Source organism: Artibeus jamaicensis, unplaced genomic scaffold (genome assembly GCF_021234435.1).
Source record: "Artibeus jamaicensis isolate MK-2021 breed Jamaican fruit bat unplaced genomic scaffold, CSHL_Jam_final scaffold_474, whole genome shotgun sequence".
Classification (NCBI taxonomy): Eukaryota; Metazoa; Chordata; class Mammalia; order Chiroptera; family Phyllostomidae; genus Artibeus; species Artibeus jamaicensis.
In genome coordinates this window covers 2,035,475-2,054,613 of record NW_026522046.1, presented here as the reverse complement: position 1 = coordinate 2,054,613, position 19,139 = coordinate 2,035,475, and the positions used below count along the sequence as shown (strand labels likewise).

Here is a 19,139-nt window from a genome sequence, read left to right as displayed (position 1 = left end):
ATCCTCTTTTTTGTTTGCCTCTAGGCTTCTTAATGACACCCAGTAGGAAGCTCACACATGGTTAAGACTCAGCCCTGTTAATGATCTGGAGACCAAGGGGGCATCTGGCTTAGCCACATGCCCCACTCACCTCTATACAGTTACTCTCTTTCTGTCATTTTGAGTATACTCATCAGAGACAAATTTCCTTGGCTAATTAAACTAATCAAACTGCTCTCCTCTGCTTATTCACTGGCTTCTCACTAACTTCCGTGTCAGAATTTGACTGCTCTGTCCTGCAGAGCCAGCACCAAGCCCACTGAGTTCAATAGCTTTCTTCTGACCCCTCTCCCTCCACCTTGACAACAGGCATTGCAGCCTAACTGAATATAAATAAGACCATGGTAAAAATATAAATCAAGGGACATATACGGAATTTTTTCTGTCTCTCCCTAGCCCCCAACCCTTCCCAAACTGTATCTTTGTTCTTATGAATTCCTCTGTGCTCAATGCAAGTTACTTGGTGCAAGGTTGAAGGTCAGTAAACAAGTATTGAATGAATAGAACCTTCTTTGATACCTTCAACTGTAAGGAATTTTTTCTGCCACTGCCTCCTCATTACAATTTTATCCAGAGAAATTTCTCTGGACTTCATGAAAGAATGCTAGCAAGGATTTACCAATAACATTGCTATTCAGAACAATTGTTACATATTGGGGGGGGGGGAGTCACACACTAAAAGGTTGGAAAGGGGATGAGAATGTGAGGCTCCTTTTACAGAATTTGACAATGCCGGTCTACCAGAGCATGACTCTAAGGACGAGAGAGTTTTGTCTCCATCAGTGGAAAGAAGGTTATGATTTCTAATGCTGAGATCCTGTTTGTTTCATTTTGACAGGTATAACTCCAATGAACTTTCTAAAACATGAGCATTTAAATGTCCAAAGCTAAAAGAACCATATGGTTTCTTTGATTCAAAAATTGTAAACTATCAACCTGATTTGATTAGCTCCTCATTTAAATGGAATCTATAAAGTCAAAGCTTTTACTATAAAATGGATACATTTCTTTTACAGGAAAGAACACAAGAAAGAGGTGTTGTTGTTTAATTATGTTACCATGACTCCAAAGGTAATGCATTTCTACTCTCCCTGTCAGTAAGAATTCAGAAAAAAAAACAGATGAGAAGAAAAGCTACTGGAGTGTTGTAATGGAATACTGATAGCAGTAAGAAATGACAGAAGGATGGTGAGGGAAGAGAAAACTGATATAGGAACTAATAAACTTAGCAGTCAAGAATCTTTCAGAGCTTGGGTAAATAGACTTACTCTTCATATACAATAGCTGGTTTTCATAAGGGAAAGCATTGGCATATAGGAAAGTATTATGAGGTCTTTGAGTATTAATCTAAGTAACTTTCTAGATTTCAGTGTCTGTATCAGTAAAATTAAGGAGTTGAAGAAGTAGAATATAAATGACTAACAATGAATCCCTTCCAAGTCTTCACATCTGGAGTTTGTGGTGATTTTTATTAAGCTGTAAAAGAATTAGTTATTTTTTAATATGATCTGTTTAAGAAAATAAGTATTTAAGTTTTAGATGGACTTCAGTTCAAGTAATCTATTCATACCAGTTCTGAAAAATAAAATATTTCTGAATTATTTAAGTAGAACCCAAAGGTAAATAATCTTTGGCTCTCATGAATCATAAGTGCTAGATTTGTGTCTAGTTGGGGTGTCCTCTGGAAAACATCTAATCCAATGCCTCTGTTATTTTATAAGAAGGGTGTCTTTGTCCATTTGTGTTGCTATAACAAAATCTCAGAGCCTGGGTAGCTTATTTATCACAGAAATTTATTTTTCACAGTTCTGGAGGTTGGGAAGTTCAAGATCAAGTTGCTGGCAGATTCTGGGCCTAGTGAGGGCCTGATTTCTGGTTCACTTATGGCACTTCCTTGCTGTGTCCTCACACAGAAGAAGAGGTGATGGTCTCTGGAGTCTCTTTTATAAATGCACTAATTTCAGTATGAGGACACTGTCCTTGTGACTCAAGTACTTCCCAAAGGCTTCATTTTCTAATTCCATCACCTTGGGCATTAAGATTTCAACAAATAAGTTCTGGGGTACACAGAAATTTAGACTATAGCAAAAGGAAATGAAGTCCTAGAGAGGGTGACATCCTAGAGAGCTCAGGTCTAAGTACAAAGAAAGTACATCAGTGCTAGGATTAGATTCAAGTTTTATTTTCGAACTTTCAGTTCAAGGATCTTACTACCATAACATGTAATATTCTAAGAATGGAATAATATGGTAATCAATCTCAGAGGCATCCTAACTTACTCTGTGAATTTATTTACTCATTCATTGTCATTAAACAAGGATTCATTAAGTGATTCCCATGTGTATAGCAGAATAAGAGGCCATGTTTTAGTCTAAGTATTTACTAGGAGTCTGCATACACACACACACACACACACACACACACGCACATCCTAACATTGTGAATCATAAAATCTTAGGTTGTACATTTGGTTTGTGCCTTAGTCTTCACCTCAGCCCTGAATATGACCACTTTTAGGACAAGCACATCTAAAGTCTCCCAAGCTGATAAATATGTATTTTAGATTGGGTAATTCCAAACTCTTTTTATAACCCTTGTATATTCACCCTCACTTTCTCTGCATTCTGCTTTTGGCTTAACCTAGGTCTATTTTTCTACAGTTTAAAATTGTTTCTTCTTCTAGGAGAAGAACAATCATGTCAGCAGCCCTCTGAGAATTTCTCATATTCATCAAGTTACCCTAAAGCTTTAGGCATAACCAGTATAATAAACATTATTCTGGTCATTCAGCACAGATATCAATTTATTGGGACTGAAAAGGACCTTAGAGGTGATCTAACTCAACTACTTGGTTTTAGAGAGAGGAGAAATGACTCAAATTATCCATCCAGTCAGTGGCAGATCTGAACTCTGGCCTCCTGACTGTTACTCGATTCTTACCATGGTACCAACTGCCCCTGAATTCTCTTTATGAACACTGCTGACCTAGTTTTACTTTATCACTTACCTTTCCCTCAAGTAATATAACCCATAGAATTTCTTTGTCACCCATGTCAGTAAATAGTTAATCTCACCGAGCCCAAGGCTCTGGAAACTTCTGGGAGGCAGCCAGGTGAGCAAAGAGAACAGATAAAGGCAGCACCTGCCCATGGGTTTGGAACAGCCTGGGGATATGGAGAAAATGTAAACACATTCTGCAAATCTTATTGTCTGAGTCTGTGCCAGCGTCTTTTGGGTTCTTGTCATGGAAAATATTTTGTCTGAGGTCATTCAATGAGCAAAGAAGCATTGAATACCATCCAGGGTGCCAACTCAGTCCTCCCTTTTGTACAGATTAAATAAGCAAGGGACTAACATTTCATGGGCCTAGAAAGCCTGCCTTTCAACAATACAGCCTGAAAGGAGACATTAAGAAAATATATTGTGTTGTTCTGAACTGCTGTCTCCCCTTCGCTGCCCTCCCTCCTCCCCTCACCACCTCCCTCTGTTTGCTCACCCATACTTACAAGCATACGCCCTACATTTAGAGCAAGAGTTAATGTCTGTGCTTCCTCATAAATCTTGCTTTGGTGCCTTGAGCTATGTTTTTAATTCTGTGGTGGAGCTTTGAGATTTGAGATGTGTAGAAAGGAGGGGGCAACTGACGGAGGTAATCATGGAAGCTGCTGTTTCTCTTTCCGGGAGCCTGGCATCTTCATTCACCTCTTCTAACAGGTAGTTTAATGCCTCTTCCCAGAATCCATGAAGACCAGATGGACAGAGAGTGGAAAGTCAAAGGAAAGGAAGTTGGCTATATTGTGCTACAAAAAGGAATGTGTATCTTCTGTCCAAAGGAAGAAGAATGTGTGGAATGAACAAATTAACCCAGAGTGTTGACTGGCTGGCCTCTTATTCTAGTTCAGCTGAAAATGATTTCAGGGAGGCGAGGCTTTCCCAATAGAAATAATTTTTCGTCTTATTGAAGGAAGTCTTACCTTTGTTCAACTTGGAGCTTCTTTCTGTGTTATTAAACCATATTTATTTTTCATAATTGGTCCTTTAGCACTTATGTAGTGTAGAAGGCAAGTCATCTTTTGGGATGTTATAATGGTTTAAAGTAGTAATTGCTTAGGCCTTCCATCCTGCCAACAATTGTGTTTGAGTAGAATTCTGAGTCTGAGTCACTGAGTAGAACATGTAATTAACATGACTAAAGGAAGAACTCTGATCTGTGAAAATTCTGGTCTTCAGTGTATATATCTATAAAATGAAATAACTGGAAACACACCTCTAAGGGGCCTTCTAATTCAGACAATCTAGGATACCCCAAATCTCCCACTCCTGTAATCCCCTTCTTCCATTAAGTTCTTATTTGTCCTAATGGACACCTTCCTCTACTTCTATACCATTCTGTGAGATTTTGATGTTTACCAAAAGTAAAGAGTAAGAAGTGGGGATAGAGGCCAGATATGGCTGGTTTTCTTGAGGATAGAAAGTGGGAACAAAATAAGTTATCATTGTAACAGAGTGAAATGCTCAATCTTTTGGACTCCATCTTGTTCAGTCCTGCTTTGTTTCCATGGCCTTCAGGTAAGTAATTTCTTGCACAAAGACAAACTAATCATTGGAGGAATTCTGCTTACAGTTTGAGTTTTACAAAAGTAACTCCTACCAGAAAGTGCCTCTCCTGAGGAGATAAAAGAAATATGTATTATTTATCAAAGATTTGCATGTACCTCCGACTAGACTTGTGTCAACTAGGGTCAACAGGCTAAACATAATCTTTCCTGGACCTCTGCTGGTACCCAGATATCTGCAGTTGTTAATCACCTCTTAACCCTTCTATTTGCTCTTTTTTTTTGACATAAAACAAGCCTGAACTCTTTACTTTCTTAAGACGGATTCAAGGCGTCACTAAATCTCCCATCATCTCAGTTGTTGCCTTTTTCATCAATAAATCTTTCCCTACTCAAAACTCTAATGTTTTGAGTTTTAGCCTTTTGAAGCACCAGGCACATGGACTTTAGACTATTAAAACAGAGATAACACTATTTCTCTTCCTCTTTTTTATTCTATTCTACTAGTAGTTCTTGACTTGGTGATTGGTTGGAGCCTGGTCAAATGCTTTATCGTATTTCCTGTTAACTTCATCTGTTTCTATCAATGAAGGTTAAAAATTGCTATGAAGATTAAAAATATGAAGTTTACATTTTTTTACATTTTATTTAACAGTATGCAATAAGCATTATGGTACATGCTAACACTCAATATTTGCTAGATGGCCAATGTGTTATAGCATACAAAACATTCTCTTATCCATTATCTTCTTGCTTCTTATAAAATTGTTCCTACCTGAAGATCAGAAAGCTGGTGTGAAATGCTCAAAGACAGACAAACAAACAAACAAACAAAAAAACAAACAAACAACCAGTGTGGGCCTAAGATAGAGGTCTTGGTTGCCCAATAGAAGGCACAGTGGTTTTTACCTACTGCAAGGTAGAATCTATGGAAAGAGGATTCTTCTGGATGATTAAAGGAAGAATCCAAAGGATCCAATTCAAACAGTCTTCTTTGCTTAAAAATTTGATGTTGTCTTTCTTTACCTGGGACTGTATCCACCCTTTCAAAACTTGACCATAATAGCTGTGTGGGAAAAATCCAGTCTTCTTATCCTAATGACATATCTTTTTAATTATTACCCCCTGATTTCTAGTAATATTTGATTTTCCTACAACCTCAGAATTGCTATTGAGTATATATAAAAATCCAGAGTTCCATTTGAGAGAGATTTTCTTTCTGACCTATAGCTAGAATTCCTGAGCATGCTTTTTGCCCACAAAAGATGGCAGGCTCCTTAGGGCAATTCTTTTACCTCTGTGTCTAATTGGAAATAAGGCTGTGTTGTGTAATGGCAGGGCCTTAACTTGGAATGTATGTTGTAACAATAGCCCAGAATGGTGAAAATACACCTAAATAAAGTTTTAGGAAACTATGACTCTTGCTAGCTAATTCAGCTCTGTTTGTAGTGATGTGTTGAGAAATCCCTGGTCCTTTCTGAGTCTCAGTTTTCTCACTTCCAGAAAAAAAGACACTGGGTTATAGCTTCCAAGAGACTTTCTTGCTCTGGCATTGTATAGTTTATAAGCCTTCAACTACTATCCCTTTGTACTGGCTGATTGGTGCTTTTACATGTTTGTGAAATAGCATGGTAGGCTAAAGTTGCCTAAAAGAGATGGGACAATAGTTAGTGTAGCCTTTGTAGCAGAGGATGTGTTCTGCTGGGGGAGGGGTGCTAATCTGATGCCTCTAAATTAAAGATATAACTCAGAGACTTTTTATGGATCCACTTGACTAGCTGAATGCTAGTAGCATTATAGCTGTATATACAACTCACATAAGAATGAGGCCATGGAATGTTACCATATGGGAACACTCTAAGAACATTTGGGGAAAATGAGATTTAGAAGAAGAAATAAGTTTGCTCCTGGTCACACAGCATTAAGTATCAAGACCAAGACTCTAACACTGGACTATCTGACGTCCTGTTCACTGCATTTGTACTCTACCTCACATGATTGCTCTCATATAACACAAGTAACAGTTTGATAAAACATTCTTAGTCATAAAGGAGTCCATATTCTCCACAATCTCCCTAGCGACACTCGACAGACAAGAGGATGATAGATTTTTATAGTACTCTGGTACTAAAGGCTTTTCTGAGAAGCAATACCTTAGTTTTACCTTTGGAAAGACTATTTAGTTCTAGATTTATCTTTCTGTTTGTTACCTCTGGAGCTCACAAGAGGATTGGGTGAAATTGTATACTTAGAAGTATATTATATCTCTAAGAAAGGTCATTGCCATACTCAAATTGATTGTCTGTTTAGAAACAGGGCTCTTCTTTAATATCATGCTTAAACTTCATTTGGGGTTTCCCTAAAGTGAAATAATATGAAGTGTACTTACCAGATAATCTATCTTGACATATTTTCATCCCTTTTGGATAAAAGCAAAATTGCACCCAGTATATAAATTGACATATGGATCAGTAAATAATTCTATTATACAAGCTGTTTTAATGTACTCAGACCAGAATGCTCCATTAATCATCATATATAGAATATTCACTGAGCTTTAGGTTTACAACCAAGCCAGAAAAAAATGAGGAAAAGTACAGGGGGTATGATAAAGTATAGCAATTGAAAAGGTGAGGGGCTAGAAAAGGAACTTTAGAGGTATGTGCTATATTTTCCTTTTTTCTCTCTTCTTTTTTTCTCTTTCCCTTTGCTTTTCTTTCCGGGCAAAGGATTAAGTACAAAAAAAGGTTAAGTGTCAGCTTTCATATGTAATCATCAAAAATCTGAAAATAGGGCAGCCGAATTTGCCAGTCTCTTTTCAGACTTTATTTTTGTAAAAAGCAGCTCAGGGACCAGCCAATTGAAAAAGGGGTGTTATATACTTATGTGTGAGATGGTGTTTATACACATCTCTACATGAATAAACATTCAGAAACCACAATAGCATTCCCAAAGGAATCCTTCTTTAATACAGGAAGTCACAGCTTTGCAAAGAGACCACAATTAAGCTCCAGTTTTTCATTCTAGATCCCAGGATTTAATTTCTAGAAGAAACAAGACCTCTGTGATGTTCCATGGGCCTCTTTAGAATCACAGGCACCTTAGTTTTAAAGTTGTTGAATGTGAAGTTCCTGAGCTTGTCTTAACATTCAAGGATCTCTTTGCAATCAGAGATGTTTAAAATCACTAACCATCAATTCTAATGGGCACATACAAAAGAAGAGAACACAGAAACTACAATTTTGTTATTTAACCTGGCCATATTCCTCTGCCACAAATTCCCTCCCATCACTCTCAAGATGACTTTCTCTTGCTCTGCACTTGGGTTTACCAGATGACCAGGCCAGGGCTCTACCAGACAGTGGCTGCTTCATACATGCTATGGGTCAGGACTATGAATTTAGTGGAAAAGGGTGGAGAGAGTCTCCATTAGAGCTTTGACATATTTGTTGCTGAAATTTTGCTGGATGGAATGTATGCAGAGAATAGAGAATTCTGAGATATAGAAGTTGAGGTCACAGAATATTTTGAATTAGTTATCCTTCTTAAAGATCATATATATCTTCCTTTTTGAAAACCCCAAGTTTTTTTCTTAGTTGTTGCTTGTATTTGTGGCTCTGTGCAAATTGTTGTCATCTACCTTTCTCTTTAAAATCATCTCCCAAAATTGTCTGTTTCAGTTCCTGTCCCACCACCTTGACTCTTCCTTCTCCCTTTCTCTTTCAACCCGCACTGTCAGAATGTTGTCATGAAGTAAGTAGTCCACTGCTTAGCCTTGGCATCTGAATACCAGAATCCCATTTCCATTTCCAACTGCGATTCTTTATATAGAATTCTCTATCACACTTTGAACTCATGATTTCTGAAAACAAATTCATCCTTTTCTTCTAAATTCTTTGGAACAACTCAACTAGTTGATAGTTATCTCGGCAGCAATATAAAGCCTTACTGAGATATTTCATTCCTTTCCCACCCTTTCCTTTTTGCTGTAATCTAATGGAAACAGCTAATCTAAAGGAAAAATTCCTTTCTTGTAGGAGACAAGGAGAAGGACTTAGGATCTACTGGGGGAGTCTGGAGCAGCAATCTCTATTGTCCCGTTGGAACCCATGGTCTACTGAGGTACCTTATGCTACATTCACTGAGCATCCCGTGAGATATACCAGTGAGAAGTTCCTTGAACTTTGCAAGGTAGGAAGCAGTTTGGAATTCACTCTTGGATTATCTTTGTTGGTAAAGTTTTATGTTTCTAAAACATGTACAGTTAAAAAAATGATAAGATATAGCCTGAGCTTTATATAGATGAAAATTAAAATAGGCTTATATAAGTATTTTAATAAATAATGAAGCTGTTATATATTAATATATATAGATTTATATAAGTATTTTAATAAATAATGAAGCTGCATTATATAAAAACTATATAATATTTATAATAACCATACCATGATGTTTCTTCCTTGCTAATTTCTTAGCAAGAAGGTATAGTGTAATATTGTTTACAAATTGCAATATTTATGTTTGACCATGTTTATCACCCACAAGCTACATATCATTTTCTATGCATAATTAAATTCTAATTATTTTATTCAGAAAAATATAAAATAGTGTGAAATATGGCTCTGTGGTCATATTTAAGTCACTTTTCTCTTTGAGTCTTGGCAGTCTTATCTGAATGAAAATAATGAAAACTGACCTTCCTCCCAAACTCAATGGACCATTATAAAGTTGAATGAGATAAAGTGCATTGAAATGTCCTAAAAGTGGTAAATCAGTTAACAATATTTTATGTTTTTAAATCTCATCTCCCCAAATAGATATTAAATTTACTGGTGGCAGGGAGAGTCCCTTTTCCTATTCTTTCTTCTTTTACAAGGAAACTTAAAGCAGTGCTAGTATACTACAGCTAGTCTAAAATGGTTGGAGCCATACATGCAGTGAAAAATCAAAGTTTACATTTTCAACAAAACTAGATACACACATACAAGTTACACTTATAGGCCTAAGAATTCTTGCCTTCTCTGTCCTTTCTATGTTTACCTTTATGTGTTAGCATTCACTTCAAAATATCACAACTCTTCATTTGATATAAATTCAGACCCTGATAACCTGCATCTAAAGTCTTCTGTAGTTAGATGACTCACTTTGTATTTCTTGCATTATTTGAATATACTTAATTAATAAAATATACACATATATGCATAAATAAATATTTTAAATTGGTAAGTCCTATATTCTAAAAAGGATTTGAGGAAAAATATATGTGATAACAGACTGGTTGGGGTCTTTAGCCTTATTTATATACAGACAAAGTTGGCTTGAATCCTTTTCTGATCTAGAAAAAGTCGGTGGTTCTTTAGAGGTGTATGCAGTCATCCTCAGGGACCTATGGTCTCAAGCTTACCTCTGGCTCCAAGTTATTGCAGGCACTGAATTAGTTCATTGTATGAATAATGTTTCTATTATTTCTGGAGCAGCAACCTTAGTTGTCTCTGTATGTCATGATTCTATTTTACAAAACCTTGACCCAAGCCCCAACATTAGCCCCTAGGCTGACTCTTTTACTGCCCAAAGTCAATAAAACAAAACAAAATGAAAACCAGTAAGAACAACATAACACTTATACAAAGGCATTTAAGTGAAAGAAGACCCATTGAAGGCTTTAGGGAGTATATCATAATAATGCCATAAATTTCAAATGGAATACCAGATCTCCATGTTTTAAAAGACCTTATTAATGATAATGTTCTAATGCATTATTCCACAATTCTTTCTTCCTCTATCTTGCTCTTGCCACACCACCAAATTCAGTTTTATTTTTTCTTAGTAATAACACAATGTCGTTTATCTGTTTCTTTTTTTAACATTTGTTATTCTAACACAAGAACTCAATAATGTAACTTCCCAAAGCCATTCCCCATCTTTAAAAGGAATCTAGTTCTAGCCTTTAATATAATCTATATTTTTAATTAATAGTAATTATATTTTATTATAATTCAAAATAATACGAGCTTAATAAATAAATGCCAACAATAGCCTTCATTATTTCATCCATCACTTCCTGCCCAAAGTCTTCTCTTGTCCCTTATACCTGGTGCATTAAGTACTTATTCCCTGAGTGTCATTTACTAGAAGAAATTTAAGGTGAATGGTTAAAGAACAATTTCTCTTAACTACAGAGAAATGACACCAGTATTACTCTAATATCTGTAAGTGCTTTGCTTTATTCTGTTACATATAAATACAATCAAATAACTTAAGGAGAAAGATAAAACCTAAAATTCAAAAGGGGATCGGAATAATTAAAATTTTTGCCAAGTGCTCCTATTAGCTAAAGCTGAAGGGGGAATTTGATGTTCATATAGTTCTTGTTGGACAGAGGTAGGAACAACTCTGTGTGTGTGTGTGTGTGTCCCCAATCTGTGGGTTTCAGCATGATGAATGGTCAGCTGATTGGTTGGTTTTCATTCAATCAAACTTTGTGGATATGTTAGATGTGTTGCTTTTAAGGCTTTTCTTCATTTTTCTTCCAAAGTATTTTTTTTAATTTCTGGCAAGAGTCTGGTGCTCTTATTTGCCAAGCCATTTCTTAATTCAAAGACCACCCCAATCACAACTCTGCAGGAAAACAAGTGATCTCCATCTAGGATGTAAAATGATGAGTCTCTTATCCAAATCTTAGAGTATTCATTTTTATTTTGTTGTTGGTTTTATGTCACAGTGTTATTTGTGTTCAGGAAATTTTCCCAGATTGGCTTTGATTAAGACTCAGTTATATTAAACTGAAGGAATAAATAAGAAGAAAAGATAAATTTGGAGGCACAGAATACCTTTTATAAGAACATTTTGGCATAACATGAGATGTTAAAAGGTTAAAATAAACTAGTTTTTACATTCCCTTTATGAATAAAACAGGTAAAAGTAAAAGAATATGGATGAAGTTTTATAACTAAATCAAATACCTGAAGCAATTTAATTTAACAAAACTATTATGGCTCAGGAAAGAGAATCATAGAGGGCTGAGTCACATGAAGTCAAAATCTTCAAATTATTTACAATATAATGGAGTAATTTCTTATGTCAAAATATCCAAATTTATTTTTACCCAAAATATTTTTTTCTGTAGCTCTTGGAAGCTTCTTATTCGATAAATGTTTCCTGACACCTATAAAATGCAGGAATTATGACTATTGTTAAGGATACAGAAATCAATGGGATAAGATTCTTACCTTTGCTTAATGCATTGCTTAATAGAGGAGGCAGAGAAAAATGCAAAGATTTTTCAATGAATACCAATTGGCTAAAAAAGAAGTTTGGATCAAATGAAGAGAGGTGGAGGCATGTGCAGGTAAAAGGCGTGTTCTTAGACAAAGAGTAATTTCATTTAGAGGGAGTTTGATCCTATATATTCACCATCATAATTTTAATAGCTCAAAAAATATAGGGTAGAGCAAAATTAGTTTTACAGTTATTCATATGAAAAAATAACACTGTAATTAATAATTAATAATATATGAGTAAATTTTGTGCTATATATTCATAACTGTAAAACTATTTTGGCAGACTTTGTAGGTAGATGAGATGAGCTTAAAGTAAGTTAGAGGCAGTAGGAATTGAGAAAAGTAGAAGACATTTTGAGATATTCAGAATATAGAATCAATGGAAGAAGGTAACTGACAGGATATCATAGGTGAAGAAGAGGAAGATTTCAAAGGTGACACATTTTCAGCCTAGGTAGATGGTGGGTCCATTAATTTAAATGGGGAAAGCTAAAAGAAGAGTAGATTTAGAGGTTCAGTTTAGGACTCGAATTCGAAATGTCCATGGAACATAGGGTAGAGTTTGTTGTCCAACAGCTAGAAATTTAGGTCTAAAGCTCAGGAGAGAAAGCTGAGCTGGTGACAGAGGTTTCAGATTATACAACATTGAATCAAAGTTGAGTCATGGGGTTGATTGGTTAGGAAATTACCCTAGGAAAGAACCTTTATGGACACAAATGTCATTCAAATTATAATTTATATTATCTTCTCATCTCACCGATGTAAAAATCACAATCAAAGTATGTAATAATATGCCAAAATACATTTTTTAAAATCCATCTCATTAGAGCATTTCTACATCTGGCAAATGTGATGAACAAATGGTGTTCTTCCAGACATTCTTGCTTTTCCCTGACCCTCCCCAACATTTTCCAATCTTCATGCACCTACTTTGCATTATTCATATAAAATAGTTGTGAAAATATAAAATAATACTTTTTGGCATTGCTTATATTATTATAAGACATAAACATAATCTCATATATTATGTAATTATACTTTACATTTATTGATTATAGCTTGTATGTTTTCATGTAATTCACTAACAAAGCCCTATGAGATGAGAACAGGTATCTCCATTTTTAAAATGAGGGTACCTAGCCTTGGCTGGGTAGCTAAGTTCATAAGAGCATCATCCTGATATGCCGAGGTTACAGGTCTGATCCTAGGTCAGGGCACATATAAGAATCAACCTATGAATGCATAAATAAGTGGAAGAGAGAATCAATTTCTCTCTCTCTCCTCTCTCTCAAGTCAATAATAAAAATATAATAATAAAAATTAAAAAAATAAAACCCAACTTACTTAGAGTGATTGAGTTGACTAAGATATTGCAATAAAATAGCTTTATTTCTAAACCAAACTATTTGCTAGTATGCAGACAAATGTATTTAAATTTGAAGAAACTCTTTGTGTGTATTCATATTCATTGATGTGATATGATATAATGTCTTATTATACATTATGACCAGTCTAAATTATTCTCCATTATTTTACCAACTTAACATTTGCAATTTGTAGCAGTATCTTCCCTCTTAATTATTGACTTGTTGGGTTCTTGGAGTGTGTGGAGAGCCTTGCTCTGAGTGACTACTGATGGTCCAGAGGTGGTCATGGAAGGTCTACAGCCAAATTAAAGTGATCTGCTTTCTAACCCTTCTTATTCTTTTCTGGTATTGTTACCTTTCTTTTTCAGGGAATTATAAAAGTGAACCAATATTTTACCAATCAAATGTAACTTTACATCCTTAGCCCTTTCATTTTTTCTTCATATCAATTTAACCAGTATTCATTGAGTACCTGCCTGGTATTGAACCCTACATGCTGAGCAGTGTGTTAGTAATCTGGGATACCAAGAAGAATGAAACAGATTTTGCCCTCCAGATACTTATAGTGGAAAGGGAGAAGGCAAAAAAAGGTAATCAACAAATTATAATTTTACTTTTTTTTTTAGTCCTCACCCAAGGATATGCCTGTGGATTTTAGAGAAAGGGAAAGGAAAAGAAGGGGAGAGAAAGAGAGAAACATCACTATGAGAGAAAAACATCAACTGGTTGCTTCCGGTATTTACTCCTAGTTATGTGCCCAGATTGGGAATCAGAAAATGAAATTTCATTGTATGGGGCAATGCCCCAACCAAGTGAACTACACCAGCCAGAGCACAAATTACAATTCCATGTGCTAAAACCATTTGTAGAGGGATCCACAGGGTTTATGGGAGCCCAAAAGAGGGAACAGATAAATCTAAAAGTTAACAGGTAAAATGAAATTTAATGTGAATCTCAAGGTGTAAGTGATTTAAGCATCAAAGAAGGTTGGGTAAGAAGTGTTAAGTAAAATAAACATGAATAGAAGCTGAAAATTAGAAAGTTATATGAAATGTTCTTGGATAAAGAAAGAGTAGTTCATTTTAGCTAGAGTTTAAAGAGTGTGTGTATATTGATGGGAAAGCTGAAGGAATGGGAAAGGATGAGGATGCAAATTAGGATGTATAGGAACTTCTCTTTTATAGGAAAGAAGTTTCTGCCTCATATTCCTTCTTCTCTTTAAATACCTGGACATACCCACAGTCATGGCGTCTCCGTAAAGATAATTCAAAATAAAATGTAGAAGGGTGATACAGACATTTTGTCCAGCTGTGTAGCTTCCAGTATTGGATGAACTTACTGATTCCCAGCATGCTTCACTTTCTGCATAGGGAGACTGAAACTTATAGCCTGAAGGCTTGGAAAACCTGCTCACTGAGGAATGTGGCTGTGCAGGCATGAAACCAGGTCTCTGTACTTAGTGTAAACAGGAAGCAAGCGGTGGTTTGTAATAAGGAAAACTGAGACATGGGGCAGTGAACTGCTGGCAGACAGCACCTGAAGCAAACCAGGTGCCCAGCCATTCAGCTGGTAAATAATTGTTGTAAAGTCAAAAACATTCAACACTCTGTACCTCCCCAACACAAACACACACATGATCTGCTACACCTTGCCCTAATCAACATACAGCCCCTGTGTAATCGGAGTTGTTAAAATTTGACCTCATGATTTTGAGACCGGAATAAAAGAAGGAGCCAGAGGTGGGTGTATAAAAGCTTTTAGAGAAAAGTATGTGGCTGGTGGCATTCATATCAGATGACACTGCGTTCTTGTCACACAGACTGAGTTCAGGGGCTTGAAACGCTCAAGAGCCAGCTTGGGGACTTGGCCTTTTGTTTGCCTCTCCTTCAATGTACTGCTTGTTCTGTCTTCCTGGCCCCTCCTCCTTTGAGCTGGTTCACTGAAATGACTAGAAATAAAGTGCATCTGACTCTAATGAAATGCCAAGTTCACTGAGTATGAAATAGTGTCATCTTTTTATTTCCAGCACTTAGATTCTGAGGCCACAAAGGATTCTCATAAAATGAAGCTCGAGTTGAGGACTGGGGAGGCATTCAGTAATCTCATTTGCCAGACATTTATTAACCTATGAAAAGGCGTCTGGACTCTCCAGAGGGTGCTGGCAATAGAAATGTTGAGGTTAATTGTATTTTGGCCTTCAGGAAATCATAGTTTGATGATGATGATGATGATGATGATGTCAATGAGTTATTGAAAATGTTTATTGATTATTAGCAATAGGCTTCCTTAGTGGCCTTTTCAGTAAAATTCCAAACTCCATCCTTGTCACATTTTCCTTCTCCAACCCTTCTGGAAATACACGAGCAGCTTATATACACAAGGAGCTTAGATACAAACTGTTTGTTTAAGTTTTACAAATTATGAGTTTGATCCTATTAATAGCCATATTTTATAGAAAAAGAACTATGAAATTTGGAGAGGAAGTTTAAACTTCACTAAGCTAGTGATTGCCATATTTTCAACTTAAGACCAGATCTGTTTGATTTCAATACTTAAGTTATATCATGCTGTACTTTCTTTAGTTCAGTGGTTCTCAACAGGGGGTGATTTTCCCACCAGAGGACAATTGGACAATGTGTGGAGACAGTTTTGGTTGTTGTACCTGAAGTGGGTTGCTATTGGCACCTAGTGTTTAGAGACTAGGGATGCTTCTTAAGTTCCTAAAGTGCAGAGAATATTCTCTTCTTCAGCAAAGAGTTATCTGACCCCAAATAACAATGGTCCCAAGGTAGAGAAACCTTGATTTAATTGTACCGACAGACAACTGTACTTATTATTCTAGTTCTCAGAGAACTGCATGAAATATTTGAAATGAGATAAAAGTAAAATATAATAGAATAAAAAATAACATTTGCCACGAGTGTGTGTGGGGAAAGGCATTGTGGGCGAGATAGAATTTAACCTTGGTTTTTAAGATGAATAGAAATGTGGACACTATACACCTTGTGGGTTGAGTAGTTAGAGCTAGAAGTTTCTAGCTAGAGGTGCTAAGCAAGCTTAGCACCGTGTTTCTCAGTGTTCTTAAAAGACAAAAGTTTTTTTAAAAATAAAATCTCATGCAGATTTCAAATATTTAAAACTGATAAAAACTGAGCAGGTTCTAACTGATTTGATTACAGGGACTGAAGCAAGTTATCCACTTGGCCTCTTCCTTTTCTTCCACAGCCATCTCCCCAAATGCTCAGGAATCTATTGTCCCAACCTTGTTAATAACAGTACTTCCTTGCTTTTCAAAAGAATTCTAGTTTGATGATAAATTATATTGTCACCCACCCTATGGGGGAATCCAGTGTTCTAAGGAACATGGTTTGAAAATTACTGAGTCTGATTTTTTTCTCTCTACCTTTAGAAAATAAGGAACATAAAATTTCCCTTAAATACTAGAATTTTACTGCTAATAATAGCAGTATTTTATAGAGGAAAGGACATTAGGACTTAGGAGACCTGAATCCAAGCCTTTGCTCAGCTGCTTGCTAGCTTTCTGGTGGTAGACAAATCTTTGGAACTCTTAGGCCCTCAGTTTACCTAGGTCTCTTCCGTGTTTTCCCCAATGCCAAGCATATTTTTCAACAAAAGTTTCCTGAATGAGTTGATTGTTAACCCCTATCCTGCATCCTATTTTGTTTAGGCTATTAACTTCACTTATGAAAACTGTTCTTGAGTCTGGATCTACAATTATTATTATGAAATTTTTAACTATAGATAAGGGCTTTTCATCAGTCTATTTCTTCACACCCCAGGCTCATGTATCCTCTAGTCGGCTATGGTGAATCTCTAAGAGGCTTACTGGTTAGACACCTTAAAAACACATCTAAAACAGAACGCTTGATCACTGCACCTCACCACCTCTGAGCCCTACCGCCAGAGGCTTTTCTAACTCAGCAATGAGACCACTACCTACTCGATTGCTCAGACCAAAAATCTCAATGTCATCTTTGATTCCTCTCTTCTCTTCACCTCCTATATTCAATCATATCAATAAGTTCTATGTCTCTATCTTGAAAAATATCCCCAATTTATGTTCTCCACTGTTACCTGGTCCAAGCTGCCATCATCTCTTGCCTGACCACTGAAGTGCCCTCCAAACTCATCTTCCTGCTTCTATTCTTGACCCTAACAGCAATCTCTCCAAACAGCAGCCAAAATTACAGTTTTATAAATAAAAAAAATGCAATAATAAACTTGTCCTTAAAATCACTTCAATCTAAAGTCCTTAATATGGTCCACAGGATTCTTCATGCCTAGCGTTCCTACCTCTTTATTTTGCTATAATCTAGTCTTACAGGACTTCTCTGTGTTCCTTCAGCAAACTAAGCGCATCCCTACCTCACAGGCTTTGCAGTGCTGTGACTTTCTTCCTAGCGTACCTTCTCCAAGTGCCTGCCTCCTTTTCATGATTTGGACCTCAGTCCAAGTTTTGCTTTCTCAGAAAGACTTGCCCTGGATACAATATGGAAAGTCCCCCTTAATCACATTACTGTCTATCCCTTTCCTGCATTTTATTTTTCTCCTAGAATTTATCACTACCAAAATTGCTTGTATCTACTTTTAATTTTTGTCTCATACCAAAAAAATATATATATATAAACTCCACGAGAGCAGGATTCTTGCCTGTCTTCTCACAGCACGGAGAACATGCCTGGAGTATAATGTAGGTGCTTCATCAATATTCCTTGAATGATTTTAGATACCCTTTCATCTGTTAGTGAAACACAGAATTAGTTTATAACAATGGTAGAAATAATTCACATACACACAGAATATTAAAGCAGCTAAAATGAAATGGCACTGGGTAAACTTCCATTGCTGGTAAACAAACTGAAAAACTACATATTATTTTTGACATTAAGAAGCAACATTTTGCCTGAGGAAAGTTAGCCTTAATAAAGTTAATTATAAAATCACTAAATCAAGCTCAGAAAAATAATATTATTTAAAATAATATATGAAGAAATCTTATAATGGCTAAATTTGAAATGGACAAAAATCAAATTTTTAATGTACAAAAAAATAATTTGCAAAAAAATAGGTTGCAAAAAATCATTCATTCAGAGAAAATTTTTAGAGGAAAAATACAAATTAAAATGAAAAAATTAAAAATTGTTTAACTGCTATGGATAGAAAATTAGTCAATGAATTCACACAATGTCTCAGCATAATTCATGTCAGAAAATAAAATATTAAATGGAAATTTACTGATACTTATATAATTTTGATATAGGTTTATATTAAAAATATAGAGATAAGAGAAACAAAGTAACACTGTCTTCTTGCACCTGTATTTCTTTTAAAACTTTCTCCTTGAATAATGGAAAACTACGAACATTTTGGGAGATAAATATTTTCAAAGTTTTTATTTTGAATTAATTTTAGACTTAACAGAACAACTGCAAATGTAGTAGAGTTTCTATGTACCTATCATTCAAACTCTTCTAATAACTTACATAACTATAGTATAGTTATCAAAACCTGGAAATTAAACATTGGCAAATAATATTAACTATAGATCTTATTCAAATTTCACTGTTTTTTTTCCCTAATGTCTTCTGTTTATTCCAGGATCCAGTCCAGAAACCTTTGCTGCATGTTGTTTTTCTGTGTCTTTATTGTCCTCTGAACTGTGGCAGTTTCTTATTCTGCCTTTGTTTTCATGCTCTTAGCACTTTTGATAGATACTGGTCAGTTATTTTGTAGAAGTCTCTCAATTTGAACTTGATGTTTTCTTGTAATTAGATTGAGATATGTGTGTGTTTTGGCACAGATCCTGAAGAAAGGATGCGGTGTCCTCCAACAGCATCATGTCACAGGCTTGTGATGCCTGCGTGTCTTATTGCAAG

At 35.8% G+C, this 19,139-nt stretch overlaps 1 protein-coding gene across 3 annotated transcripts in view; it reads left to right on the top strand.

The window, feature by feature from the left end:
* Window positions 1-19,139, top strand: part of TPRG1 (tumor protein p63 regulated 1) — a 202,822-nt gene that overhangs the window by 172,134 nt on the left and 11,549 nt on the right. For all 3 annotated transcript variants that reach the window (XM_053657560.1, XM_053657561.1, XM_037131766.2), the window contains one exon: window positions 8,633-8,786. In XM_053657560.1, coding sequence (XP_053513535.1) covers window positions 8,633-8,786 — 154 coding nt within the window. The remainder of the gene's footprint in view (window positions 1-8,632; window positions 8,787-19,139) is intronic.